The 25,573-nt window shown below is 37.5% G+C and overlaps 3 protein-coding genes across 5 annotated transcripts in view; 2 read left to right on the top strand and 1 right to left on the bottom strand.

The window, feature by feature from the left end:
- Positions 1-1,477: 1,477 nt before the first annotated feature.
- LOC141804669 (apolipoprotein D-like) lies at positions 1,478-3,322 on the top strand. Its single transcript, XM_074689253.1, has 5 exons — positions 1,478-1,904; positions 1,987-2,120; positions 2,266-2,387; positions 2,890-2,978; positions 3,068-3,322. The coding sequence occupies exons 2-5, from the start codon at positions 2,001-2,003 to the stop codon at positions 3,304-3,306; spliced, it is 570 nt and encodes a 189-aa protein (XP_074545354.1). The 5' UTR covers positions 1,478-1,904; positions 1,987-2,000; the 3' UTR covers positions 3,307-3,322.
- Positions 3,323-6,825: 3,503 nt separating this feature from the next.
- Positions 6,826-25,573, bottom strand: part of LOC141803941 (apolipoprotein D-like) — a 337,954-nt gene continuing 319,206 nt past the window's right edge. The window contains exons 1-6 of one of the 3 annotated variants that reach the window (XM_074688062.1): positions 10,557-10,618; positions 9,250-9,356; positions 9,036-9,169; positions 8,804-8,925; positions 7,253-7,341; positions 6,826-7,157 (exon numbers count right to left, since the gene is read on the bottom strand). In XM_074688062.1, the coding sequence (XP_074544163.1) occupies positions 6,913-7,157; positions 7,253-7,341; positions 8,804-8,925; positions 9,036-9,155 (576 nt within the window). In that variant the 5' untranslated portion in view covers positions 9,156-9,169; positions 9,250-9,356; positions 10,557-10,618 and the 3' untranslated portion in view covers positions 6,826-6,912. Of the gene's footprint in view, positions 7,158-7,252; positions 7,342-8,803; positions 8,926-9,035; positions 9,173-9,249; positions 9,564-10,556; positions 10,619-25,573 lie in introns of those variants that run through there. The other 2 variants (XM_074688061.1, XM_074688063.1) reach the window with 2 other exon arrangements.
- On the top strand, positions 10,707-25,247 carry apoda.1 (apolipoprotein Da, duplicate 1). Its single transcript, XM_074688064.1, has 6 exons — positions 10,707-10,794; positions 23,281-23,417; positions 23,544-23,682; positions 24,295-24,416; positions 24,528-24,613; positions 24,721-25,247. The coding sequence occupies exons 3-6, from the start codon at positions 23,566-23,568 to the stop codon at positions 24,954-24,956; spliced, it is 561 nt and encodes a 186-aa protein (XP_074544165.1). The 5' UTR covers positions 10,707-10,794; positions 23,281-23,417; positions 23,544-23,565; the 3' UTR covers positions 24,957-25,247.

Below are 25,573 nucleotides of genomic sequence, written 5' to 3'. Positions count from 1 at the left end.
ACAGTGAGGCGAAGGGATCAGAGCCGGTTTAACCTCAAGAAACAGGCCCAGCTATAAATTCACTGAGTTAGCTCAGGCACGGACACCATCCATCTTCTAATTGCAGTAACAATCTGGTATCCGGATCTCCTGGATTTCCTGGATTCTTCCCTTCCAAATGACAATTGCACTGACGCGGTAATCCCTCAAAGGTTGAGGAATTACGTCTTTTACACTTGGAGAAAATCTTGTTTAGGTCTCGATTACTGCGAGATCCTATATAGAAGGATTCTTCAGGATAATGAATCCCTAAAATACCTGGAAAAGCCTTAGATCTGAGCTGTCTTACCTTCAGGAAGTAGGCCTAACCATGGCCTGAAAGGTCAAATGTCTCGAGTTTGAAAATGCTCAAAGAAAGTTTGTGGAAAATATCTCATCTACCTTTGGATCGCAAAAAACTCTCATCTTTTTAGCTGTCTGTTTCAACTTGGTTTATCAAACATCTGGTTTCAGCTATGAGAGTCAGTCCTGCAACATCAGGGGTCTGCAACCTTTACTTTCATAAGAGTAATTTTTCCTCAGCTTACCTGGATTAAAGTCGTTCTGGAGCCACAAAAATTACTTTACCTTCACAATACAGACAGAAGAGTGTATAAAATTTTAATCACAGCTAAAATCTAGTGGTTAATTATCTTAACAAGAAGTTTTTTGTGTTTATAAAATTTTACATGTGATGTCTTCATTTTCATTTTTTAAAAAAAAAGATTTGCAAATAATTAAAAGAAATTGAAAAAAATTGTGATGTCATATTTTTAAAAAATGCAAAAAGTATGAAATTTCAATACATAAAAAATTCAAAAAATTTAGAAATCTCCGAAATTCACAAAATTTTCTATAAAAATTAAATATAAAAGACAGTCATAGAATTTTGAGATTTCAAAAATTTTCAAAAAATGTCATAAATTTGCCAAAAAATTCCAAGAATGGCTTAATTTTCTAAAAAGTTGTAAGAATTTTCAATTTTTTTAAAATTTGGAAATTTCAAAGATTGACAAAATTTTCCAGAAAATGAAATTTAGTCCCCAAAAAATAGTCCCAAAAGTTTTGCAAAAAATTTCATTAATTTGCCAAAAAAAATCTTAAAAAATGCTTTATTTTCTACAATTGTAAAAATTTTAAGAATTCATTTTTAATCAAAAAAAATAAAATTATTTGCAAAATTAAAGAAAATTAAAGAATTTTGTAATATGCACAAAAAATTCAAAATTTGCAAAATCTTCAAAATTTGTTAGAATTTTAAAAATTGAAATTCAAAATATTTGCAAAAAGTTACAAAAAATTGCAAGAACCTTAAAAATTTTAAATTTTATTGCAGGAGGTGATGCATATTTAGATCAACAAAATTTTACCCTTAATACCCTTTGTTAGAAAAATAAAAAAAATATTTCTTCAATAATATTTGTGAACATTGTGTTTATCAACAAAGGGCCACTGCAAAGGAGTCAAAGACCTCCATGAGGCTTCAGAGCCGCAGGTTTCAGACCCATTTGCAAAATGTTTGAAAACGTTTTTGTGAAGACAGTTAAATAGTCAAAAAAAAAAATGGCAAAAGAGTTACCTGTGAAAAATAGAAATAAATCATGATACTGTGCTCTGTTACTTAACCATGAAACATTTGTTTTCTTTAAGTTGTTATCAGCATCAGTCAAGGTCTGTGAATGTTTACGTGTATCAGTAAGTCACCTGTTTTCTGTCAGAGGCCTCTTCAAACACAAAATACAACCTCACCAGGTGTTAGTTCTCACGTAATTTTCCTAACATAGCCCTCCATGTAAATGTTTAGAAAGGAGGGGGTGCAGCGCTCACACTGAGCTGTATATAAACACCATCAAAACGGACACCTTCACTGCTTCCCAGTAACACAGGTAAGCAGGAGGAGGGCTGGATTCATCTTTTCTTTATGTGACTAGAAAGCTGATTTTACCTCCGTGCTGCTGCTCTCTACAGGTTGAGGAGAAAAGATGAACGCCCTCCAGGTGATTTCCTTCGCTCTGCTGTCTGCTCTGGCAGCCAACGCTCAGGTCATCTCTTCAGGAAGATGCCCCAAGGCGGCCGTGCAGGAGAACTTTGATGCTGCCAGGGTGAATACACCAAAACAATCCTATCTTTCAGTTATTTCTGTCTTTCCAGTGGGTCACAGAAACAGCCACTGAAGCTTCATTATGCAGTAAGTCATTAATAAAAGCTGAAATTCCTGCCCTCATGCTCTCTTTTCTGCCTCTGCAGTATCTTGGTAAGTGGTACGACATCCAGAGGCTGCCACACACCTTCCAGAAGGGCGAGTGCTGCACTGCCACCTACAGCCTGCTGAGCCCCGGAGTCGTTGGAGTCCTGAACAAGGAGCTGCTGTGAGTCCTCAGCCTGTTTCCCTCCCATGAGGGCAGCTTGAATATTAAATTAACTTTTTTTGGGGTCAGCTTTGTGTCGCCTGTAAAAATTCTTAACGATTTGAGGAGGAATATATTTCTCCCTGCAAAGGAAATGAGTGTTCTGTGTTTTAAAACTTTAACTTTAAGTAAGATGATACTCAAGTCACCTCATTTAATGCTGTCCTTAACCAACAAATTCAAGGTAATTCACTTCAGTTGTGACTTTTTTACATGTGATAACTGTAATTTCTTAACAAGTTATACATTTTTTCCTACAAAGTTTAAAAATCCATCATAAAAAGTTATCACCAGTTTGATTTGAAGCCTGGTTTGTGGAGAGGCAGATTAATCAACCATTAAATAGCTCTTTTGTTGCACTTTGGATTCATACTTTAATATATTTATAGTGTGGTGTTAACTTTTTGTTTGCTATGTCCGCTGTCAGTGTGGTTTTAATCCTGTATCCATGTGTTTCTCTCAGTGCTGACGGATCCACCAGCTCCATCAGCGGCTCTGCCTGGGCCAAAGACCCCTCTGAGCCCGCTAAGCTGCAGGTTTCTTTCTTCGAGAGTAAGACCTCTGCTGAAAAAACTAAGATTTCTACTCCAACACTTTATTTCCCGGTGTGACTCCACTGTGCTGTTCCTCCTCTCCTCCAGACTCTCCTCCTGCTCCTTACTGGGTGCTGTCCACCGACTACGAGAACTACTCCCTGGTCTACAGCTGCACCGACCTCGGCGTGATGCACGTGGAGTTCGCCTGGATCATGAGCAGGAGGCCCACACTGGCCGAGGAGACCCTGGAGGATCTGCACAGCACCCTGACTTCCATGGGAGTCAATGTGGGCAAGCTGCTGACCACCAACCAGGACCCAGCTTTGTGCAGCGCCATGAACTAAGAGCCAGGATCCTGAAGAGTCGTTTCAATAAAGTTGTTTACACAGCAGCGCAGGCTCTGGTGTCTTCTCTGGATGGAGTGAAATGTTGGTAATTGATTTCCTGTTTGTAACACAACCTTTGTCTTAAAGGGTTTGACCTCTGACAGTTGCTATTTTCTACGTTCTTCCTTCATTTGCACTTTATCAGTACTTTATGAATCTTTTAGACTACAAACAGGAAATTGTTTTCATATTTAAGGAAACAGATAAATATGAGGAGGAAAAAATGTGTTACCTTTAAATCTAAAAACCAGATGGAAAAGATTAAAAACAGAATCAGGCAAGAGTTTTCTTTTTATGTAACTTCATGTTTGTGAGTTTTTTTTCTTCCTTTCTTGTGTTAAGTGTTAAGTGTTTAGGGGGGCTGTCATGCTTTAAATAGGAGAGGACAGAGCAGGAAACAGGTCAAGAGTGGGGAAAGAGGCCACAGGTTGGAATCGAACCCTAGCCACCTGTGCTAAGGTGAAACCTCATGGTGCATCACTGAGACCAGTAAGCCATCTATGCCCCTGTTTATGAGTTTTTTTGTATTTTACAGTCCAGTTTAGCATTTAGCTGACTCAAAAATATTAGTATTTGCACTAAATTGAAGTAAAGAAAGCATTTAGCAGAGTAACATGTTTTTTCAGGTTTTAAACTACCCTGTAGCATGTCAATGCTAACCGGTGCAAGGCCTGATGTTTCCCACAAGGCGAGGAGGAGGAGGTGAGGACGACGTGCTGGTTTTCAGGTGAGTGGTGTTCTTCCATCCATCGTTATTGGGAACGTAAGATCTATCTCCAATAAGCTGTATAAGCTAGCTGTGCTAACCCAGCAACAGTGGGAATACCAGAAGGCAGAGTAGCATCATGCTATTCACAGACATGGCTAACAGAGCTAACACCAGACACCAACGCCACATTGGAAGAGCTTCACTTGTTGTGAGCAGACAGGATCCAGGAGACAGAGACTGAACAGACTGCTGAAGAAGCTCAGTCCTGGACCCTGTGGAGGTGGAGGCTGGCTGACTGGACAATGATGGACAAGCTGTCAGCATCTATTTTCTTATGGAGCTTTTTACACTTTCTCACTTTTGTTTTCTTGATTGCAGCTGTGACTTCAATTTCGTTGTACTTGTTACAATGTCTTTAAAGTTCTATTCTATTCTATTCTATTCTATTCTATTCTATTCTCTGGTGCCTCTAAGGTAGCTTTAGATGATTTACAGTTAAAAGAAGGAAACTCTCTTCTCACAATGGTGTTTTAGGAAACCCTTAACTGGGAAGTCAGCAGTGGGAATGACTTAAGGGCCGTTTACACAACAACGGCCTTAGGGTGAAACGCAAAAGTTTCTTTGCGTTTCAGCCTTGCGTTTACATGGAAACAGGGTTTCAGCCGACCTTGAACACAAACTTTTGAAAACGGCCTCCAGAGTGGGATTTTTCTGAAACGCTGCCGACACCATTGCCGTGTAAACAATAAAAGCCGGCGTTTTCAGTGGAGATGCTCACGTCACAGTCTGCCTCGCGCGCGTATTTAACAGGATAACAGTACCGTTGGTACGATAGTCACGAACTACCGTGTTGTGCTTGTGCTACTCAATATGCTGTATCTGCTGACTGTCTTTCAACAAAATCTGCATCTGTTGCTCCACTTTTTGACTTGGTATTCCTCAATACACCAGATGACCGGCTCAACTCTACTTCGGCGGAGATCCCACAAAAGCGGCTTCTGGACAAGACAGTTATAGCGCCACCTATAGGCCTGGGATGCTCACTACAGCGTTTTCAGTCCATGAGCGTTTCTGTGTAAATGCAGACTTTTTTCACTGAGTTTTCACAGTGTTTTAGCATTTTCAGATGAAACATTGTCGTGTAAATGGGGCCATAATCTCAGAGTTCAGCGTTCCAGTTGTCAAGCTGGAAAAACCTGCCACAACAGCAGAATTTTTGTATATAAACATTGAATAGTACCATGTATACGTCTTTTTTATTGCCGCAAACACGTGTCAGAAATTCTAAATTAAGTTAATTACGGTTTACCACTGAAGTTGGAATCTCCTACTGGGAACTCAGAGGTGGTGTGGATGCTCCGATTTCCCAGTCGGGGTGTTTTAATTGGGCTTGGAACTCAGTAATTCTGATTTCCGAGCACAAACTAAACGCACCATTAAACCTCCTTTCCTCTGGTTGGCTAGTCCCCTAGAAGCCTAAACTGACCTTGGTGTTTGAGGCCCACCCCTCTAATGTGTCATGAACCAGTCAGGGGCAAGTCAACGAAGATCTCATGCTCTGTTTTTTGAACGAAACTTTTGGATCAGATCCAGGAAAGATTCAGAGATTTCTACAACATATAAACATGTTGGGACATGAAAATTCTCACACGTTGAGTCTGACCATCCAGCGTAGTTACTTTATACCCATGTTTGAAATACGAGAAAGCAGAATACTTCCTCTAATAATTACTCTCTTTAAAAGGAAAAACACACAACGAATGACAGCAGTCACACTTTTGTAAAAACTCTTCAAGGAATTTAAGGTTAACCTGGGTTTTGGCGCCCCCTGTGGGGAAAGTAATACCTGATGTCTCTCTGCTTATATTTATTGTTTCTTTTTTACTTTTTTACTACTTTTTTTGTGTCTTTTACCTACCTACTGTTTTATTTTATTTTTATTAAAATTTGTCATTTTGTGTTTTTATTGATCTTGATTTTAAGCCTGTACTTCAGCACTTTGGCCAACCGTGGCTGTTTAAAGTTTTTTTTTTTTTGAATTTGTTTTAAAATGTGCTACGTGAATAAAGTTCGACTTGACTTGACTAAACTCTGATCACATCCAGAGCATGTGCCGACATCATTTAAAACAGCTTCACAGATATACCTGCTTGTCTTGTTGATGGTCATGTTTACTTTGCTGGGTCATTGAAGGGCATCAATGCTCAGTCGATAACCAGAACTGTGGCTACGTTTACATTCAGTCAATATTCAGGTTAAGGTAAATATTCCAGTTTCTGAAACATTTGGAATAACCTGTTTACATGCCCAAGCAAACAGGGTTATTCCTGTTTACATGGGGATATCCCGATGGGCGTATAAGAGCATATTCTGTTTTTTAAAAAGGGTTATTGGTGTTAACGTGACTGTGCGCAACCGGGATATTGCTAATATTGTAAATATAAAAGGGTGAAAGGTTTGACAGTATGTAAATGTAGCCACTTGTGAATCCTCACAGGAGCTTTAAATGAGGCATGAAAAATCTATAAAAGAGGATAAAAGCAGTTTGACCTGTGAGTTAGCTCTTACTGTTTGAAAGATTTGCTTTAATTTGTGTGGGTAATGACCATACAGCACTTCCCATCTGTTTGACTCCCCAGGCTTTAAACACTTTCATATTTAATCAAAAACCCACACTGGTGTAAAGAATGGGGAAAATGTTTTTGTGGCTCAGGAGGAACACTAATGTAAAGGAGAAAAAGCACAGCAAACATGAATGTTTTCCTACAGGTTTATTGCACTTTTCCTGACGTACAGACAGGCCCTCAGGCGTCTCCGTCTCACAGTCCCGTAGGATGAAACAGGAGTATCTCAGGTTACTCGAACATGGGGGCGCAGTAGGTCTCGTCATGGTTGGTGGTGACCATCCTCTCTGGATTGACTCCAGCAGCAGACAGGATGCTGTGCACCCTCTGCAGGGTCTCAGCGGACATGGTGGGCTCCCTGCTCAGGATCCAGGCCAGCTCCATGCGGAAGAGGCCGAAGTCTGTGCAGCCGTAGACCAGAGAGTGGGTCTCGTAGTCAGAGGAAAGAACCCAGTAGGGACCAGGAGGAGAAGGAACTGGAGGGAAGAGAAGGAGGGTCAGAGCTGTCTGTGGATTAACTAAACTTAATGTAAATGACTGCTCATGTTGGTGTGGATGAGATCACTCTTACTGTCAGCGAAGGAAACCTCCAGCTTGGCGGGCTCAGAGGGGTTCTTGACCTTGGCAGAGCCGACGATGGAGTTGATAGTTCCATCATCGCTGGAAAAAAAATAAAAAAACACAGAAATCTTCATTTTCATTCAGCAATTCTTCACTCTGATTTTTTAACTCAAATTTATCTTAAATCTATGGAAGCCGGTGTCTGCTGGGTAAAAAAAATGTTCAAAATTTCGACTTGTTTTGTCCACATGCACTTTAGCGGCAGTGATGTCTCCACTTCCTGTTTCTTACCCAAACATGCACAGGATGTTAATTTCTGAATAATAATTACTAATTTTAAGTGACTAGAGTGTTTAAAGATTTAACATACAATGTTGTTTTTAATGCTTCCTTTTTGCAGATTTAATCATTGTGAAAGATTAATATTTTACTTTCCCCAGGTAAGTAAAATCTTTTTTTTTTTTTTTCAACTTTTTGGCTTGTAATTTTGATTTTTTTTCATCATAATTTAAAATAGTGTCTCATAAGTTTGAGTTTATCCCAAAATTCCAACTTTTTTGTTGTCATTTTAATTTTTTTTTAACTCATAATTTCAACTTTAAATCTCATACTTTCAATTTGCTATCTCACAATTTCAACTTTTTTACTCATTTTGGCTCAGTATCTCATATTTTTTTTATTTTTTTCAATCTCATTATTTGACAGAATCTCATGATTTCAATTTTTAAACACATTTCAAGTTTTTCTGATATATACAACTCAGCTCAACTTTATTTATAAAGCACTTTTAAACAACCACAATTGAAACAAAGGGCTGTACATTAAAGGTAGTGCAGGAATAAATAAATAAATAAAACAAATAAATCAATAAAACAAAGTTTTTTTAATCTAAAAATTTTCCCTTTCTTAAGCCTCTTAACACATAATTTGATTTTGTACCATAATTTTGTTTTAGTTCCTCAAAATTTTCACTCTTTATCTTAAGATTTTAACTTTTTTTCTTATAATTTCCATTTTTCACTCATATTTTTTTAGTTAACTCTCTCATAACTCTTCTTTATCATAATATTATAACTTTTTATCTCATAACTCGACTTTGATTTTAACAGGAAGTCTAATTTTTTCCCCCAATATTCATTTTTTAACCTTAAAAGGATTGCTATAAAATTAGAGATTTCCCAGAATGCTTTACTTTACTTTACTTTACTTTACGCTGTATTAAACAGAGAGACATCTGCCGAGTCTGATGTGATTACATAAGATGGTTTTTGGCTGATAACTAAGCTGTTCAATTAAGATCCAAACATAAAAGCTAAAAAAAATGTTCAGTATACGTTTGGAGAGTCAGACAATCCTGGTTGGAAACACTTTCTTGAAAACAGCTCTTACTTGGATGATAAAACAACTTTTGTTTTGGTCTTTTTGTAGTTTTAAGATCAGTGGGTGTGAAATTGTAGCTTTGTAACTTTTGGTTGTGTAAGATGTGTTAATGTTTAAGTAGATGCAGATTAAAAATCTATTTTAAAAACATGTATTGAACACTCAGAAGGTCTGTACTCACAGCAGCTCCCTGTTGAAGACTCCGATGACTCCAGGACTCTTTGGGCTGTAGGTGGCAGTGCCGCACTCGCCTTTCTGGAACTGTGTTGGCAGCTTCTGGATCTCATACCACTTACCAACGTACTGCACAGGAAACACAGGATCACATGGAAGTGTTTTTCAAAATCAGGACTGAACAGTTTTGTTTTTTATTTAAATCACAGGCTGGTTTGGAGCTGGAGTTTCAGACTCACCCTGCTGGAATCAAAGTTGGCCTGGACGGGAGGTTTGGGACATTTCCCAAACCTGATGATCTGAGCGCTGGCTGCGAGAGCACACAGCAGAGTCAAAGCAATCACCTGCATGGCCTTCATCTTCACACAACGAGCTGCAGAGGAGAAAACAAGTGAAACTCAGAGAAGAGGACGACACTGGGTGAGGTTTCACCAGAGGGTCGTGTCTGCTCACCTGTATGGACTCAGCGATACTTCCTGTGTGCCTCTTGGTCACATCCAGGGGTCTTTTATAGAGCAAAGCGCCGGCAGTTTCATCACTGATCCTGTTCCTTCCCCCTCCTCTTGTGTTGACACAGAAAAGTGTGAGATGAGGTGGAGTGAGTGTGAAAGCTAACACCTGTTGGAGTGAAGAGGCTGTTCAAACAGGCCTCTCTTATCTCTGTATGTGTAGGTTATATCATTCCTTTCAATGAAACTTGTTTCTGTTTTTTCTTTGCTTCACACATAACCAGTAACCATTAAAACAAACGAGGGAATGAATGAGCGGCAAACGCAGAGAGGATGGAGGAACGAGTCGCTAAAGCTAACAGCTAACGAGCTAAACGTCACAAAACAGCCGTAAAAACATTTTGATCTTTAAGAGTGATGCATGCATAAGGTGAAGGGTTTGTTTGTGAAGCTTTTGCCACATTTTATCTGTTTGTTTTGTGTTGTTTGAGATTATTTATTCCCCCTGCACGCTTGACGGACCGCAAACGCTCGCTGAGTCGTTGTAGCGCATCAAAAATTAAGCAGAAACTCTGACGTATTTACATAAAAACTGTCAGTTTTTTAGCTTTCTCCTTCCACCTATCACACCAACACCTGAGCTGTCAGGCTGACTGACGTGTGGATGCTCTGCTCGGTTGATTTTCTTGCTTTTCAGACAGAAATGTACCAACAGAAGGAAAGAAATGTTGAAGAATCTGATATTTGCACGTTCTTACATCACCTCCGTGAGGTGTTTGTGGCTTACGTATTAGCAGCGTGGAATGTGTACACTGTTAAAGATGAATGAGATCGAGAGTTTGCAGACGACAAAGAGAAGAGTTTGTGCCATTGGAAGTCAAAAACATTCCTGAATGCACATTTTTACACAGTTTTCCGCTCTTGTGTTTGAAACAGAGGAAGAAAAGGAGCTCGTGCAGGAAGAAGAAATCCAGTTTCTCCTGACAGACAGCCAGAAAACATCCATTATCTGCCTTCACCGAATCGAGGCGGCCCGCAAATTACAGATCAATAACTTTAACCGTCAAATTTAAGCAGCATTCTCCTCATCTCACGGCGAAAACAGGATAAATATGAGACATTCATCGCTTTAACTAGCAGGATATTTTCCCCTGGAAGAGGAGAGTTCACTCAGAATATTTATTTTCCCCTGATAGACATCAACGAGAAACTGTTCTCATCAATAAAACACTTTCCCTTCACTCTGTCCAACTCTGGGAACGTGAGTGAAGTCTCAGGGAAGCATTTACTACATCTCCCAGCTCCACAAACCTCATGTTGCTTTTCTCTCCTCACACACACACTAAGGTCGCTAGGAGGGATTAATCAGCCACAGGTGTGTCTCACTTCCTTGATTGCATCTTTCTCTCGCTGCCTTTGGGTTCACCTTTAACCCACTGCGCTCACAGAAAACTGTCAGAGCCTTTCACAGAAACGTGTGGGAAGTGAGGAGGAAATCTTGTACATTGATAGAGAAGAGACAGAATCAGACAGAGAGCTACAGGAGCAGGTAGTAAAATGCATTAACAGCAGTTAACACGATACACTGTAGGGATGGGAATTGACAATATTTTGTCCATACTGATGCCCTTATTGATTCTGCTTATCGATCTGATTCTTTATCAATTCCCCTATCAATTCCTGTTGTGAATTTTCTTGGTACAAAAAGTAGCTTTACAGGTTTTCTGTGTCAACAACGTCTAATTGAGTTTATACTGTAAGTGAATAAAATGTAATTGGTCCCTGAGTCTGGATATTAAACAGAAACAGGTAAAAATTGCACAAAATGTGACGTTGATGTACTGTGTTTTCATATATCAATAATTCAAGTAGGCCATCTAGTGTCTCAAAGTGGTTATAGCAATAGTTTAAGTTGTTTGGAACCTTTCCGTAGTTATGAAGTCAGCCATGAGCCTTTCAATTTCCTGTTAGCTTTTAACATTTGAAATTCTCAGTATTTTTTACAAAGAGTTGATGAAGTTATACTGATGTATGCTAACTGCTAACTGCTAGCATATCACTGCAATTTCCCATATACGTTATCATCAAGCTTGCACTATTTTGTTATTTTGGTAAATAAGGTGATTTATACCATTTCAAATGTACTGAATATGAATCTCCTGAGAGAGAGTAATGTACATTTCTTTATGAAGTCAGTTCTTCAGTAAAACTTCAAGCTGAAAACAATGAATCAGAGTTTTTTTGGGAAACGTTATCTAACTGCTAAGCTAAGGTAGCTGCAGCAAACTAGTCGATGTAAGGCTCAGCGGCTCTGGCACAATGTAAAGAATTGATAAGGGAATCGTTAAGCACAAAGGCTAACGATATCAATGGATTGAAACATTTCTTATCAATTCTCAACAGGAACCAGATTTTTTGATTCCCATCCCTGATAAACTGTTTCCTTAAAAACCTGTCTAAACATTTATAAAAATGTGTAATACCCCCATGAAGATTATCATCCCACTACAGGCAGCTGAAGTGGTATTTTGGCCTTTTTGAAAATGGCTGCTCTCGTGAAATCATCCACATGTTTTATGAAAATCTTTGCTAATTTTTAAGTCTGCTTCATTGTAGTACAGCTCCGGTTATAAGACGCAGTCAGACTCTGAATTTTAGCCGCCCCCTCATGAGATCCATCAGAAAAGTTTGTCTGGAATGCGACTTGTTTTTCAGGATTGTGATTTTGGACATTATAATCTTTCAGCACTACAGCACACTTGTTGCAGAGCAAACACATTGGTTTGTTTTTTGTACTTGGTGGTAAAATAAATATTTTACACTCCACGCAGGATTAAACTGAAGATTTTCCTTACCCATTTTCTGTCTTAGAAAGAGACATGCTATTTACACCTGTGTAGGACTGCTGATGTTAACTTCTCAAACACACCTGCTCAGTGACACAATGCATTGAGTTAGTTGCTAGGTTACGATAGGTGTTGCAGTCAATATTTGAAATAATGTTGAAATTCTTGTAAGAACTTGTCAGTGCTTGTAAAATATTTTTTTCTCATCAGACTCAAATCCTTATCAACTAGTTTGAGGCCACATATGGCCAGCGGGCCGCTAATTGAGTAGTGTAGTAGTAGAGCTGATCTATATTATTACTCATTCATCTATTTTCTGAACTGCTTATCCTGTTAAGGCTCACGGGTGGCCGGAGCCTATCCAAGCTGTCTTTGGGCGAGAGGTAGGGTACACCCTGGACTGGTCACCAATTAATCACAGGGCTTACACAGAGACAGACAATCATTCACACTCACACTCCTTTGGTGTTCAATTAACCTGATGAGCATATTTTTGGACTGAGGAAGGAAGCCGGAGAGAACCCATGCATGCACAGGGAGAAACATGCGCTAACCGTTGTGCCATCGTGTGGCAGACTTGTGTCTGTTTCGGCTAGGTTTTATTGAGTCCCTTTAAGTGTGACCTGGGTCCACTAAAACCCTGACAATTGGGCTCTCAGTCTTTTAAAGGCCCATTAACGTTTATTATTATTATTGATCCAAGTAGAGAATTTCAGTGTTTGTTTGAAGCTGTAGAACATGGAAATTAATCAGTGTTTTAAGTTAAATGCAGCTCGACCTGGGCACGTTTACCTTTTCACAATTTTAGTTTCATTACAGACGCACTGTGAAAGGGCTGTGAGGACTTTCTAAGGGAATTCTCCCTACTAGATATATGCCTGATTGTAATCCACACTTTAAATGACAAGAGATAAATGTGTATTTCTGTGATTGTGATAGTGATGGTGGACACTGGGGCCTAACTGTTAGACAGAAGAAAGAGCAGAAGACAGCTAAACAGGAGAGTGACAGTGCACGAGCTAAAGGCTAACAGGGGCTACAGCAGTTATTGGACCCCATGCAGCCGTTATTCTGCAATGGTCTGTTCAAACCAATTAAAACAGATCCTCCTCATAGCATCTTACATTGCCTCTGCATTATGACATAATAAATTCAATCAGATATCAATAAATTTCAATAAAAGTTCAATATCATGAAGATATTTTTCTTATAAAAATGATGATAGGAGACTGGGGGGTGGGGGATGTCTTTGGGGACTCAGGGATTTATGACAATGTTATTCATTGTGAGTGGAATCCAAATTTTAGTGTAGGTATGTAAGTAAGGAAATGTGTATGTATCTGTGTACATGTGTGTATATATGGATATGTATGTATATGTGTATATTTTTGTGTGTCTTCCTTTTTCTTTTTTTTAAATTTATTTTTTCAAATTACTATTTATTTATCTGTTTTATTTATTTATTTCATAATTTGTTATTGTTATTTCTATTTATATATGTGTATGTGTATGTATCTGTATGTATGTATGTGTGTGTATGTATGTTTGTATATATGTATATATGTGTATGTGTGTGTGTATGTGTTTATGTATGTGTGTTTGTATGTGTATGTATGTATATATGTATGCATGTATATATATGTACTTCATTTATTTATTTAATTTTTGTATGTGTATATATGTGTAAATAAATGAAGAAATATTCTAATATGTATATACCTCTACAACTGAGCCCTCTAGATCCCACTCCACTCTATTCTCCCCCTTTCTCTTTTTTTTATTTTTTCTTTCTATTATTTTTGTAATTGTTTGCACAACTGTTCGGTGTTCCTTATTTGAAGTTAATTATTTGTTAAGATATAATAGTACAACTGGCTAAAAAGAGACAGAGATGTATATTTGGAATGTATGGGATATGAATACTCAATAAAAATCTATTAAATTAAAAAAAAAAAAAAAAAAAATGATGAAACTTCCTCCATTCTGGGCTCACTTGCTGAGACTGAAATTAATATCGAAACCTTTTATTTCCTGTGCTTCACCTGCATCACTTTAATCTGATTGCTGAACATGACTTTTATAAACTTATTAAATCTGTAAATTTGAGGTGCTGGTCACTCCCCACTTTCACCTCTTTTTTTCTCTATAGTGTTGAGTACTCTCATAAAAAAAGCAAACAAAGACTGAAAAAGATAAATTTAAGGAATAAAAATCTTTGTAGGAATGTAAACATTAATCAATCTGAATTTTCTGAATGAAAAAGTCCATTCATCAGTGTAATCAAACATTGATCCATCATGCTTTCACCACATAGTTTCCTTTGTTTTTCTCTTTGCTGTGAAATGACCTTTGACCTCCTACAGTGACACATTCTCAGGCCCACAGCTATGAAAATAAAGGTGACAGGTTTCTTATCACTACTTCACTAACGTTTGCCTGCAGTCTTTGCGGTAACAGCGCTGAAGCTAACAGACGAGTGACTCATCCGTCTCAGGAATGTTTGATGCTTGTATAAATATAATCTCTGACTGAATTAACTTCAGAGGGAGCTGGCCTGTTAATCACAGATATTCTCTCCTCCTCACGAAGTCGCTGCCGTAGGTCATAGATCACTCTTACATCGGCACTCAGAGCTTTTAAAGAAAATGACCTGGATGATATTTTCTTACAGATCTTTTTTTAAAGTCAACAGTTTCGGCTGTTTCTAGTTTCTTACAGATTTTTGGAGTTTACTGCGGCCTGAAAAGAAACCAACACTCTGTGTGATGTCTGGAGGGCTGTAGATGTTTTTTTCAGTTCATCTCTGACCTCGCTCTGCTCTTTTGTACATTTTGTTTCATTCAAGGAAAGCAGGAAAAAAGCATCGAAGAGGAGGTTTATTTCTCTCTTTGAATCGTTTCACAGGTTCAGGTAGAAATTTATAAATCATTTTAAATTAATCATTGATTATTCCAATCAGACACGTCTCATAACCTTAAATTCAATAAAAGAAGGAAAGCGTACATGTGAAACTCGTGCGTTCCCAAAAGCCAAACTAAAATGTATCTGAGGAAACATTTCTTTTACATCTTTTACCGTCAGAGTCCCAAAGCACAGAGGAGCTTTCAGCAGCAGCAGTTTGGACGACAGCCTCCTGATGCAGAAAAACATGTTTACCATTAAAGTCCTTTTATAGGTAACAACAGGAACTCAGATCCAGCATCAATCGGTCTGCTGCAGCTGCAAAAAACATGGTAAAAGAAATCAAACCTTTGGGAAATATTAGCCTCCAGGTGGTGTGAACGCAGTCAGGGTGGTATTGATCCTGCTCAGAGATTGGTTAGATCAGGGGTCTGCAACCTTTACCTCATTTCACCTGGATTAAAGCCAGTCAGGAGCCACAAAATGTACTTAATCTCGAAAAAAAAAGACAAAAAAGTTTTAAAAGATGTTCTAAACAAAATAAAAATCTAGTGAATAATAATCTGAATGAGAAGTAAAACTGAACATGTGATGTTTTAATTTTTTATTTTCAAGAAATTTAAAAATGAAAATGTTTTAATGCCATATATTTCATAACTTTGCAAAATTAATGAAATTTTCATTAAGTTGCAATTTTTTTTCAAAATTTTTGAATTTTAAAAAATTTGCAAAATTCTTTTGAAAAAATTGCAGAAATTTTGAAATTTTAAAATTTTGCCATAATTTCATGAATTTATAAAAAGAAAAATGTATTTGGTTACGATACTTAAAAAAAAAGAATTTAAATAATTTGCAGAAATTCAAAAAGTTGCACAATATACCAAAATATTTTTTTCTAAATTTAAAAAAAATGTCAAAAATTTGCAAAAATTAAAAAAAAATAATAATAATAAAAAAAAAAAAATTATAAGCTTTCTTGTAAGGTGTGATGCATATTTATTTAAACAAAATGTTCATACGTGATTTTATTTAGCATCTCTGTCTTTAAACATTAATACCCTTTGTAAGAAAAATAAAAATTCTTTATTTCAGTAATATTTTTTTAAAAGATACAGGGAACCTTTGAAAAGGAATCAAAGAGCTACATGAGGCTCCAGAGCCGCAGGTTGAAGACTCTTAGGTTAGATGTTGTTATAAATGACAAGCATGAACAGTTTTTAATGCCACAAATATCGTCTATATTTACAGTTATAGATGATTCACACAGCTAGGATGAGTTGCAATCAGCCCATACAGGTGAAAAAACTTACAAGCTTCCTTGTTTCTGATTTTGGCGCCCCCTGTTGACAAATTGATGCATGTTATCCCTTTGCAAGAATCTTGGTCAAAGAAAATGTAGAAAAGACTCTTTCTCCTGAGGTGGATTAATAACCAAGCAGTCTGATACCCGCTGCATATTTCAGGCTTCTTTTATAGAAATAATCAGTCTGTGCTGATGGTCTCGTCTGCTTTAGCCGGCCCAAAAGAGACATCCGCATTAATTTCAGTCTGTTTTATAAAAATCTAAAAGCTCCACACAGAAGCTTTAATGGTGAAATTATTCCAGCCCTCTCAGTGAGTCACTCAGTTTAGTTTCAAAATGTTAACCAAAGTTAAAATCAGCTTTTTAGTTTTCCTTTACTTGGACATGGAAATGTAGCATCCTCTAAAACCCTTCAAATTACAGTCCAGGTTTTACGTCTTTGTTTCAGTATCAGATTTCTCCAGTTCCTAGAAATACCGCGGAGTCAGTCGAGGTTAAAGGTCAGATATGTTGCCTAAGTTGTCCTTCAGCAGCAGGACATGTTCTCAAGCTCTCTCTCTTTGTGTGTATGTGTGTTCATTACAACATATGTTAAAGCATGTTTTCACTTCCACATGTTTAACCTTCACTGTGTGTGTACACAGGTGAGACACACCTCCAGTTTTAGCAACACGTGAGGCTCTCATGTGACGGTCAGTGTGGCTGTGAGTCAGGCGTGTTCACGCTCATGTGATGATAAACCTTCAGGAATACTACACCGCGTTTAGACGTGATGTGAGTCTGTGAAAGAAAGACTCTAACTTCAAGTAACGTGTTTCCAACAAAGCAGACATTTTTGTACCCGTTGGAAAAGATTTTTGTAAATGAACAATTAAAAAAAAATTAGTTGTGTTTTTGCAGGCTGGACTGAGCGCCTTAATAAGATAATTACCTGTGATGGAAAAGATCTGCCATTTTAGATCAAATTACGATGATAAAGAAAGTTTGAATACTACTATATATCAACATGAATGCAAAGGCTACAACAAAACAGGAGTACGGCCACAGCAGAAGTTAAAAAGGTTAGTTATCCTACTGGATAGGAATAGTTGCAAAAGTAAGTAAGTGATTATCTTTTATAACTTCATCTATGATAAATTAAGCTTCATAGGAGTCTCACCTTGTAATATCCTTCATATACTGTAAAAAGTGAAATCTTATTAAGTGTTTTGTCTTATTTCATTTTAGAATTGTCTTCAACTGATTAGTCCAGAAAAATGTCTTGTTTTGAGTTCTTTAAAGATAAGGTCTATAAAAGGTCTAAATTGCTTGTAACAAGTAAAAAAAAAATCTGCCAATGAAACAAGAAATATTTCCTCAAAACTAAAAAAAAAATCTTAATACAGGAAACTTCTTTCTTGTTCTATTGGCAGATTTTTTTTTAACTTCTTACAAGCAATTCAGACCTATTTTTTTTGTTTTTAAATAACCTTAAATAAGACATTTTTCTGGACTGGTCAGGTAATTGTGGCTCATATTAAGTCTAAAAAGACATTTTCTACTGAAAATAAGACAGACACTTGATAAGATTTCAGTTTTGTGCTGTGTAGTACTTATGTGTTTTTTAACCCAAAAATATGTCATCATTTAGTTTTATGAATAAATAGCAATAGCATTAAAGCTGTATTTATCATAGCTGAAGGTAAAAAAAGAAAATAATCATATACTTAGTAGTAGTAGTAAAGTTTATTTCGGACAAAATAATGACAATAACAACAATAGTACTAAAAATATAGTAATGATAAGGATAATAATGATGATAATAATAAACAAACAAACAAAAATACTCTACAGAAGCTGAACACATGAAAAATAAGCAATAAAGAAATATCAAATGATTAAATAGATCATCTGTGTCTGTTAAGAAAACTGTCCTCTTAACCAACGTTGTGGCTGTACTTCTGTTGTGTTGTGACTTCCTCATTTGTGTTTTTGCTCTTGCATTTGTGTTATTCAAAGGGCAACATCCGGTTAGTAAAAATGATGCCTATGTGGAAGTGCTAAAAGTCGCTGTTCAGCGAGAATCCTCTTGAGGCTGGCTGCAGAAAGACAGGAAGTCCCGTACACACCTAGCCATAAAAACTAACTTTTACAGCATTTAAAACATATTTACAGCCTGGTTCAAAAAACAGCTTGGGTCCAAAATGTTGATTTCACTATCAACACACACTGTACGGGGAGTGATTTTTTTCTATCTCTGAGGATTAGAAATTATTAGGAATATTTGATTTTCCAATCAGAGGTGCGGCTCAGGTCACGTGACCATATGGTGTCCTGTAGCTGCCCGAAGAAAAACTAACAGCTGGTGTCATAGTAAATGTGTCTGTGTCGGTGGATTGGCTTCATTTCACGGATTCAGGAACAGACGGATGACGTCGTGGAGGCTACGTCCATGTTTTATACAGTCTATGGTGTTATTGCTTTTACAAATCGGCTGACACCTACAGGCAACTGTAGTTGCCTGGTGGTCATGCTAGCTTAGTTGAGCTATCATAATTCAGGTGTGTCCAAAGTGAGCCCCGCGGACCAACTGTGACCTGAGGACTATACTCATATGACTTCCAGCTTTCAGCTTACAATGTATTAACATTTACATTTTCTGCCAAGACCACAAACAAAACCAAAGTTTATCCAATAACGTCTCTCTAAACTACATTCAGACCGTGCATGAAGCCAAAGTGCTGTTCATCTGCAGAAACTCAACCACTCTTACAGCTGACGCCTTTAAATGAATGGATTTATCATGACGTGAAAAAAAGAGTTTGAAACACACATTAGAGATTGAGGTTATGAAATCGAGTAGAAAAGCTGTTCAGACTGCAGGATCAGAAATATTTGGGTCTAAAACTGTTGTTTGCAGGTTAAATTAGTATGAGTTTGAAAAACAATCTGCTTAAAATTCAGATCCTGATCCTGTCATAAAAACATCCTGACATGCTTACCCTGTATCGCCCCCTAATGGAAAACATGTTCCCTGGTCAGAAGCAGAGTTTGCTGATGTTTACAGCACTTAACTCTGCAGAAAACTGACCACTGATCATCTGGGATCAAGAGACACCTGAAAGACAGGTGAGGTTTGATTTCATCAGTCTGTGCTGGTGGTACAATGATGTTTGAGCAACTGAGAGACTGATTTTTACAGAAACATCAAACAGAGCTTTCATATGCTACCTAGGCTTGTCCCCACAGATAAGTATGAGTGGGGATTGGGTGGTTAAGTTCAACTACAGGTAACCTGAGCAGTGATAGCATTAGCCTTCAAAAGAGAGTAGAGAGCGCCACCCACAGGATTTTGTGACATAAACTCGGACCCCAAAATCACCACAGTGCTGGTCAAACTGCTCATTAGAGTAAATTAGGCACCAAATAGATGTAAGGACTGATAGTCCAGTGAAGCAGCTTTCCAGGTAACTCATCAGAGGCGCAGGTTTCACATTCAAAGCAGAAGATAAAAGCAGCATGGCCCATATTTAAGCTGGAATACTGCAGAGCAACTTCTCTAACACTCCCCCACGTTTAATATTTATTTCTGGATCTGTGAGCGAGTGTGCCGGCGCAGGCTGCTCCTTCCCTTGATCATGAAGTGACCGGTCAGCCTCATCGCCTCCATCCAGGGGAGAAGCTCGCCGCCCCCTCTTCAGCCAGGCTTTGATGTTTCAGGCTGCAGTTAACAAGTTTTTCCTCTCTGAAATGTATTAGCTGGAAATTGAACCTTTTGATCCTTCTCATCTTTCTCATCTTTCATTTGACCTTGTTTGCAGCTGTGGGGCTTTTTTATACGACAGCAGAGAGCGTTAAAGGATATTTGTGTTTGGTTTTTAAACTGTTTGGAGGGTCTAACTGCACTAGAACAGATGTTTACATGACAGCTTATCAGGGACCCTGGTATTAAATAATGTCAGGTAAATGTGTTTGGAGCGTGTCCATGGCTGAAGATGACTTTCTCTGTGAATTGATTATTTTGGCAGATATTCAGCTTGTACCTATCGTGCCAGCTCTCTGACTCTAATGCTAGGACATCAATCAGTGGAAAGTGCTGTAAAACAGTGAGATGAACAACAGAAGCAACAACATCTCCTGAATACTAAAGAAAAAAACTTCATATTCATCTGTAGCGCGAAAGCGACCTTTGGATAGTTCAAGATTGAAATCAAATACGAAAACAAATATTTGACATTATTTCTATTAAATTTGAAGGAGATATTTATGTTCCCCTGAGGATGAATCCTGATAACTTTCCTGATCTCCTGACCTTTCATTTTCCAATGCAACAAGTCTGACATTTGTGACTCTGAACAGATGGTCTCTATTGGAGGGAATATTCTGGATCTCATGAGGATGAATTCAAATAACTTCTGTGATCCTCTGACTTTCTGTCAGCGCTACTGTGCGGTTGACTTTTATGAGTTACAGGCCTCATTAGCAAACATGTAATGAAGAATAACACCTGGAGGCAGCTGCAGACTCTTCAGGTCCTCTGATGTAGTCAACAGATATTTGTTTTGGCATTTACAGCAAGAAACAGCTTCAAATGTGAAAAATGAAGCCAATGTTTTACTGAAAGCTCCAAAATGTCGAAGAGTCCAAGTGAACATCCATATCAAGACAATCAAACTGCAAAAACTGAAATCCAAGCCAGTGTTCACATCTTAATTTAAGTCATAAATTGTGTTAATGGAGACAATATGGGCCACATTCATCAAACATGTCAAGAAAATGTCTTTTTTCAAGATGTTAAAAAAACTAAAAACAAAAAACTGAATTTCTACAACAGCAAAAACAACAAAATAAGAACAGACAAACAAACAAAAAATCTGACAAACGTAATTTTTGATTTTTTTTATTTCTTATTTATTTATTGATTTATATTTAAACTATATTGATTTATGTATTTATTTTCAAAATGCATGTATTATTATTTTTTAAATATATTAATTTAATTGTATTTATTTATTAATTTTCTAAAATATAGATACATTTTTTAAAATTATTTATTCCAAGAATTTATTTCTAAATACATTTATTTATTTATTTTTAAAAAAATATGTATTTAATTTTATTCATTCATTTATTTATGTATTTTCTATATATATATATTTTCTCTCTCTCTCTCTCTCTCTCTCTCTCTCTCTCTCTCTCTCTCTCTCTCTCTCTCTATATATATATATATATATATATATATATATATATATATATATATATATATATACATATATGTATAATATTTAATTCTTTAATTATTTTTCTAAGAAGACTTGTCTTGTTTAAAAAAACTTGGCAAGCAATTAGTTCTTGCCCCATCTGCATTTTTAAAAGCATTTTAGGTGTCACTCTTCTCTTTCACTGACTTAAATAAAACATTTTTTTGGACTTGTGGCTTATGTTGAGGCTAATACGACAATTTAACTAAAAATAAGACATAAACACTTGATTAAATTCCAGTTTTTGCAGTGCATTTTAAGACAGGTGGTTTTACATTTGTTTTCAGCGTGGTACGAAAGATATTTTTGGTCTTAACAGCTGATTTATTTATTCATACAGAATGTTGGTGGTTGGAAGTTTGAAATCCCATTGATTTTATGGACTTTTATGGATTTAATTTTGAATTCTCAAAGTGTGAGAGGTAGATTTGTGTGGTCAGTGGTGTCGCTGAACTTCTTTACACACAGGCTCTTTGTAGCTGTTTGTCAGGCAGATAAAAGCTGGGAGGTTATTGGATTTAGATAAGATTAGATTACACTTTATTGATCCCCAGGGCGGGGGGTTTAGTTTGTTTCAGCATCAACAGGCATGTAAACAATAAGAACAAAGTGGATAAATAGAGCAGAATAGAAAAATCCCAAATTGAACAAAATAAGATTTTACAATCTAAAATGTATTAAATAAATATGAAGTTTAGATACAACATTTAGAGACAGATAAGGGACAGTTACAGAATAGGAAAGCCACATTAAGACTGGAATGAGCGTGTTAAGCTAAAGCTCAGCCTCACAGAAATTTATAAATGGCTTTAATATAGAAATACTACACCAAGTTTCACCCATCAGACTTCTTTTGGGCTCACTGAGTGAATCCACAACATCCTGTTTCTCTCCATATATCATCCACAATCAATACTCCTGCACCAGCTCTGGCAGGCCTGTTCCAGGTGGACTCCACCTGAGTCCTGAGTTTCCCAGCAGCGCTCTGACTGACTGACAGCATCAGGATCACTCATCAAACCTGCTGACAACCACCACAGAGAGAAAGACGGGATTCTGCTCACAGCTCTGAGAGGAAAAGTTAGCCCAGGACTGAAAACATTGGCACAGGATTCACATTATTCTGCCTGTCCTCATAGTCTGACCTTCCCCGCCCGCTCGTTCTCATGTTCCTACTTTTTCTCATTATCACATTTGTCTGCCTCGAGCACTTCCAGATAGGTTGACCTGTTTTGGTCCACATGCCAGTCCTTGGCCACCACTGAAGTCTTAACTGACCCACTTGTCTCTGTTTTGAACATCTGGGCTCACACGTGATTTTTTCTCTGGAAACTCACAGTAGCCAAAAACTTTAGATGTTCTGCTCAGTAGATGTGTGGATACTTCCCTTTAGCATGTAGCACTGCAGCTAATAGAAATGCTAACTGCTAATTCAGTTGTTGATGCTGCTTTGAAAGTAAAAGTTAGTAACTAAGTTTCAAAAAGGAGAAAATTGATCCACTTTAACCATGTTCTCACTAAATTACTCAATAAAAAGCTTAACAAACATGTGGCATGAAGCAGAACAACCAACTTTGAATCAGGATCTTTTTAGAGACTCTTAAACTCACAATGTCTCGTGAGTAGCTGGTGTTTTTTTGTGGCATCCAAGGCAGAGACGCATCCAGACCGTTTTATAACATTTCCCCTGATACGTCCCCCATGACTCCACTTTACTAATAGTTTACTTCATGTCTGAAATAAAGCTGCCTCCACACAACGGCGTCCATTGATGACTCATCGTCCCAGCAGTGGAAGACCTCGTGGAGAGCAGCATCTCAGATTCAGAAACCAGGATTTGTTCGAGGGGGAGAGCATATATCTAAACCACCAGGAAGCAGCGGTAAGAAAAGATGATAAGTTATTCATATTTATATTTAACAAAATAAAAACGAGGTTAATAAAAGACTATATTCTTGCATTTAGAGGAAAATAAACTGATTTTTGCTTCTCCTGATTAACTTTGCAGGTTCCAAGACCCGGTGTCCAACATGAAGAGCTGTTTCATTCTGGTTTTGGCGTTTATCTTTCCGCTCATCAGAGCTCAAGTGCCTCACTGGGGACCGTGTCCAGAACCGACCGTTCAAGCTGCCTTCAATCTCAAACAGGTACAAACGATTCTGCTCAGAAAATGATCCATAATCTGGCTCCACGGTGAGGCAGGGTGATAAGATTTGCAGATTTCTGCTTTGGAAGAAAAAAAATGTTTTATCACATTTCATTTCATCAAAGAAATTTATTGTGTATATAACTATTTTTGCCTTCATTTTTATTCTATTAGACGTGGACTTTATCAATACAAAATTGAAAATTTGCTATGAGGAGTAAGTTGATCAAAGGGTATCAGACATTTACAAGCAGCGCCTTCATTTTAAAAACTGCTTGACACACATTATACTGTAGTTGGTAGCATATATGTCATAATCAATGCATTTAAACATCATCAAAAGCACTAAAAATCCTAAATTATCTGCTTTCTTGAATGTTAAAGTCTAGTGCTGAATTTGGAAATCTCACAGTATCTCTGTAAATGTGGATTCGTACGTTCTTTGTAACATCTACATGTGAAATGAAGCAGGGCATAAGATTGAAGAGGCATACGAGGCAAATACAGCCGCACATTTTCCTGTCTCGGCTAAGACATGTAGATTTATTCATACTCTCTTCTGTCAGCGCTCTCAATTGTCTTTGAACTCTCGTGTGTATTCCTGCCCTCTCAGTTCATGGGGAGATGGTTTGAAATTGCCAAGCTGCCGGCCCAGTTTGAGAAGGGACGATGCATCGAAACCAATTTCACTTTGACGACGGACAGCTCCATTCGGGTGGTCAGCTCGGAGATACTGTGAGTTCTATCTGCAATTTCTTTGTGCAAATGTGAGGTCAAGAGGTAATATTTCCATGGTTTGTGTATACTTTTACGTGACATGAAATTTGAATGTCTGGGCTGAAACAGAAAAGGAGAGCTGAGGAAAATAGAAGGGACCGGAGTCATAGAGGATATGAAGAATCCGGCCAAGCTGGGGATAAGTTACTCCTATGGTGAGAGGACGTTTGATTCAGACTGACTGCAGAGAGCCTCTCTGTCATGTCAGTGACCTTTGACCTTTTCTACTTCATGTAAGAGATGACTCTTTCTTCTTTCACAGTGCTTCCATACTCCCCATACTGGATCCTGTCTACTGACTACGTGAACTCCGCCCTGGTCTACTCCTGCACAGACATCCTGAGACTCTTCCACGTCGACTTCGCCTGGATCCTCGGCCGGACACGAACCCTGCCGGATACAGCGCTCGAGAAAGCAAGAGAGATCTTTGCAAAAAACAATATTGATGTGAGCAGGATGATTGCTAGCAGACAGCAAGGCTGTGACAAAACTCTGTAACAGAGCAGCACAAGATGAGGCTGTTCATGACAAGAGGAGGAAGATGTTAAAGCATCTGTTCCAGAAAAATCTTTCTCTTATTTTTTATGCTGATTGGAAGCTAGATTGAACTTATTTACTCATGTTTGGAGATGTTCTGCCTTGTCATGACAATATAAATGTTTACAGCACAATGACACAGCATGCTTTTCTGTACATTATCATAGGTCATTGTGGTAATCATTTATGCAAAATCAAAATTATTTTGTTGAATGTACCATCACTGGTTGTAATATTAAATCAGAGGGTAACTGGGGTAAGATGTTAATTTTGTCATAACTGACAATCCTTCCTGTTCCATTTGAAGGATGAAATTGAAAAATTAAATTTGAAACATAATATATGAACAAATCTGATTATATGCAGTAGACTGCAAAGTGAACACATAATTAAAGTGTTTAACTCATCTTGTGATTCTTATTCGGCTCTGTTAAAGACTGCACTAAAAAACACAGGGTGACACTGAGGGCAGTTCAGAGATTAAAACAAAATGCAGGCATAAAAGATCAATTTAAAGTAATAAGATTAATGGGTTGATTACTTAAAATGAGCCAGTAATTGAACAAAAAACACTTTGG

This window comes from Halichoeres trimaculatus, unplaced genomic scaffold (assembly GCF_033239565.1).
Source record: "Halichoeres trimaculatus isolate MK-OKI-2021-1 unplaced genomic scaffold, fHalTri1.1 fHalTri1_scaffold_15, whole genome shotgun sequence".
NCBI lineage: Eukaryota > Metazoa > Chordata > Actinopteri > Labriformes > Labridae > Halichoeres > Halichoeres trimaculatus.
This window is presented reverse-complemented; position numbering and strand designations above follow the sequence as displayed.

What these genes read in the sequence shown, in the direction of transcription:
- apoda.1 (XM_074688064.1), top strand. Translation starts at nt 23,566, where the DNA reads ATGAAGAGCTGTTTCATTCTGGTTTTGGCGTTTATCTTTCCGCTCATC. An exon ending in CTGCCTTCAATCTCAAACAG is followed by an intron (nt 23,683 to 24,294) that starts GTACAAACGATT and finishes CTGCCCTCTCAG; the next exon opens with TTCATGGGGAGATGGTTTGA. An exon ending in GTGGTCAGCTCGGAGATACT is followed by an intron (nt 24,417 to 24,527) that starts GTGAGTTCTATC and finishes GGGCTGAAACAG; the next exon opens with AAAAGGAGAGCTGAGGAAAA.
- LOC141804669 (XM_074689253.1), top strand. Translation starts at nt 2,001, where the DNA reads ATGAACGCCCTCCAGGTGATTTCCTTCGCTCTGCTGTCTGCTCTGGCA. An exon ending in AGAACTTTGATGCTGCCAGG is followed by an intron (nt 2,121 to 2,265) that starts GTGAATACACCA and finishes CTGCCTCTGCAG; the next exon opens with TATCTTGGTAAGTGGTACGA. An exon ending in GCAGGTTTCTTTCTTCGAGA is followed by an intron (nt 2,979 to 3,067) that starts GTAAGACCTCTG and finishes CCTCTCCTCCAG; the next exon opens with ACTCTCCTCCTGCTCCTTAC.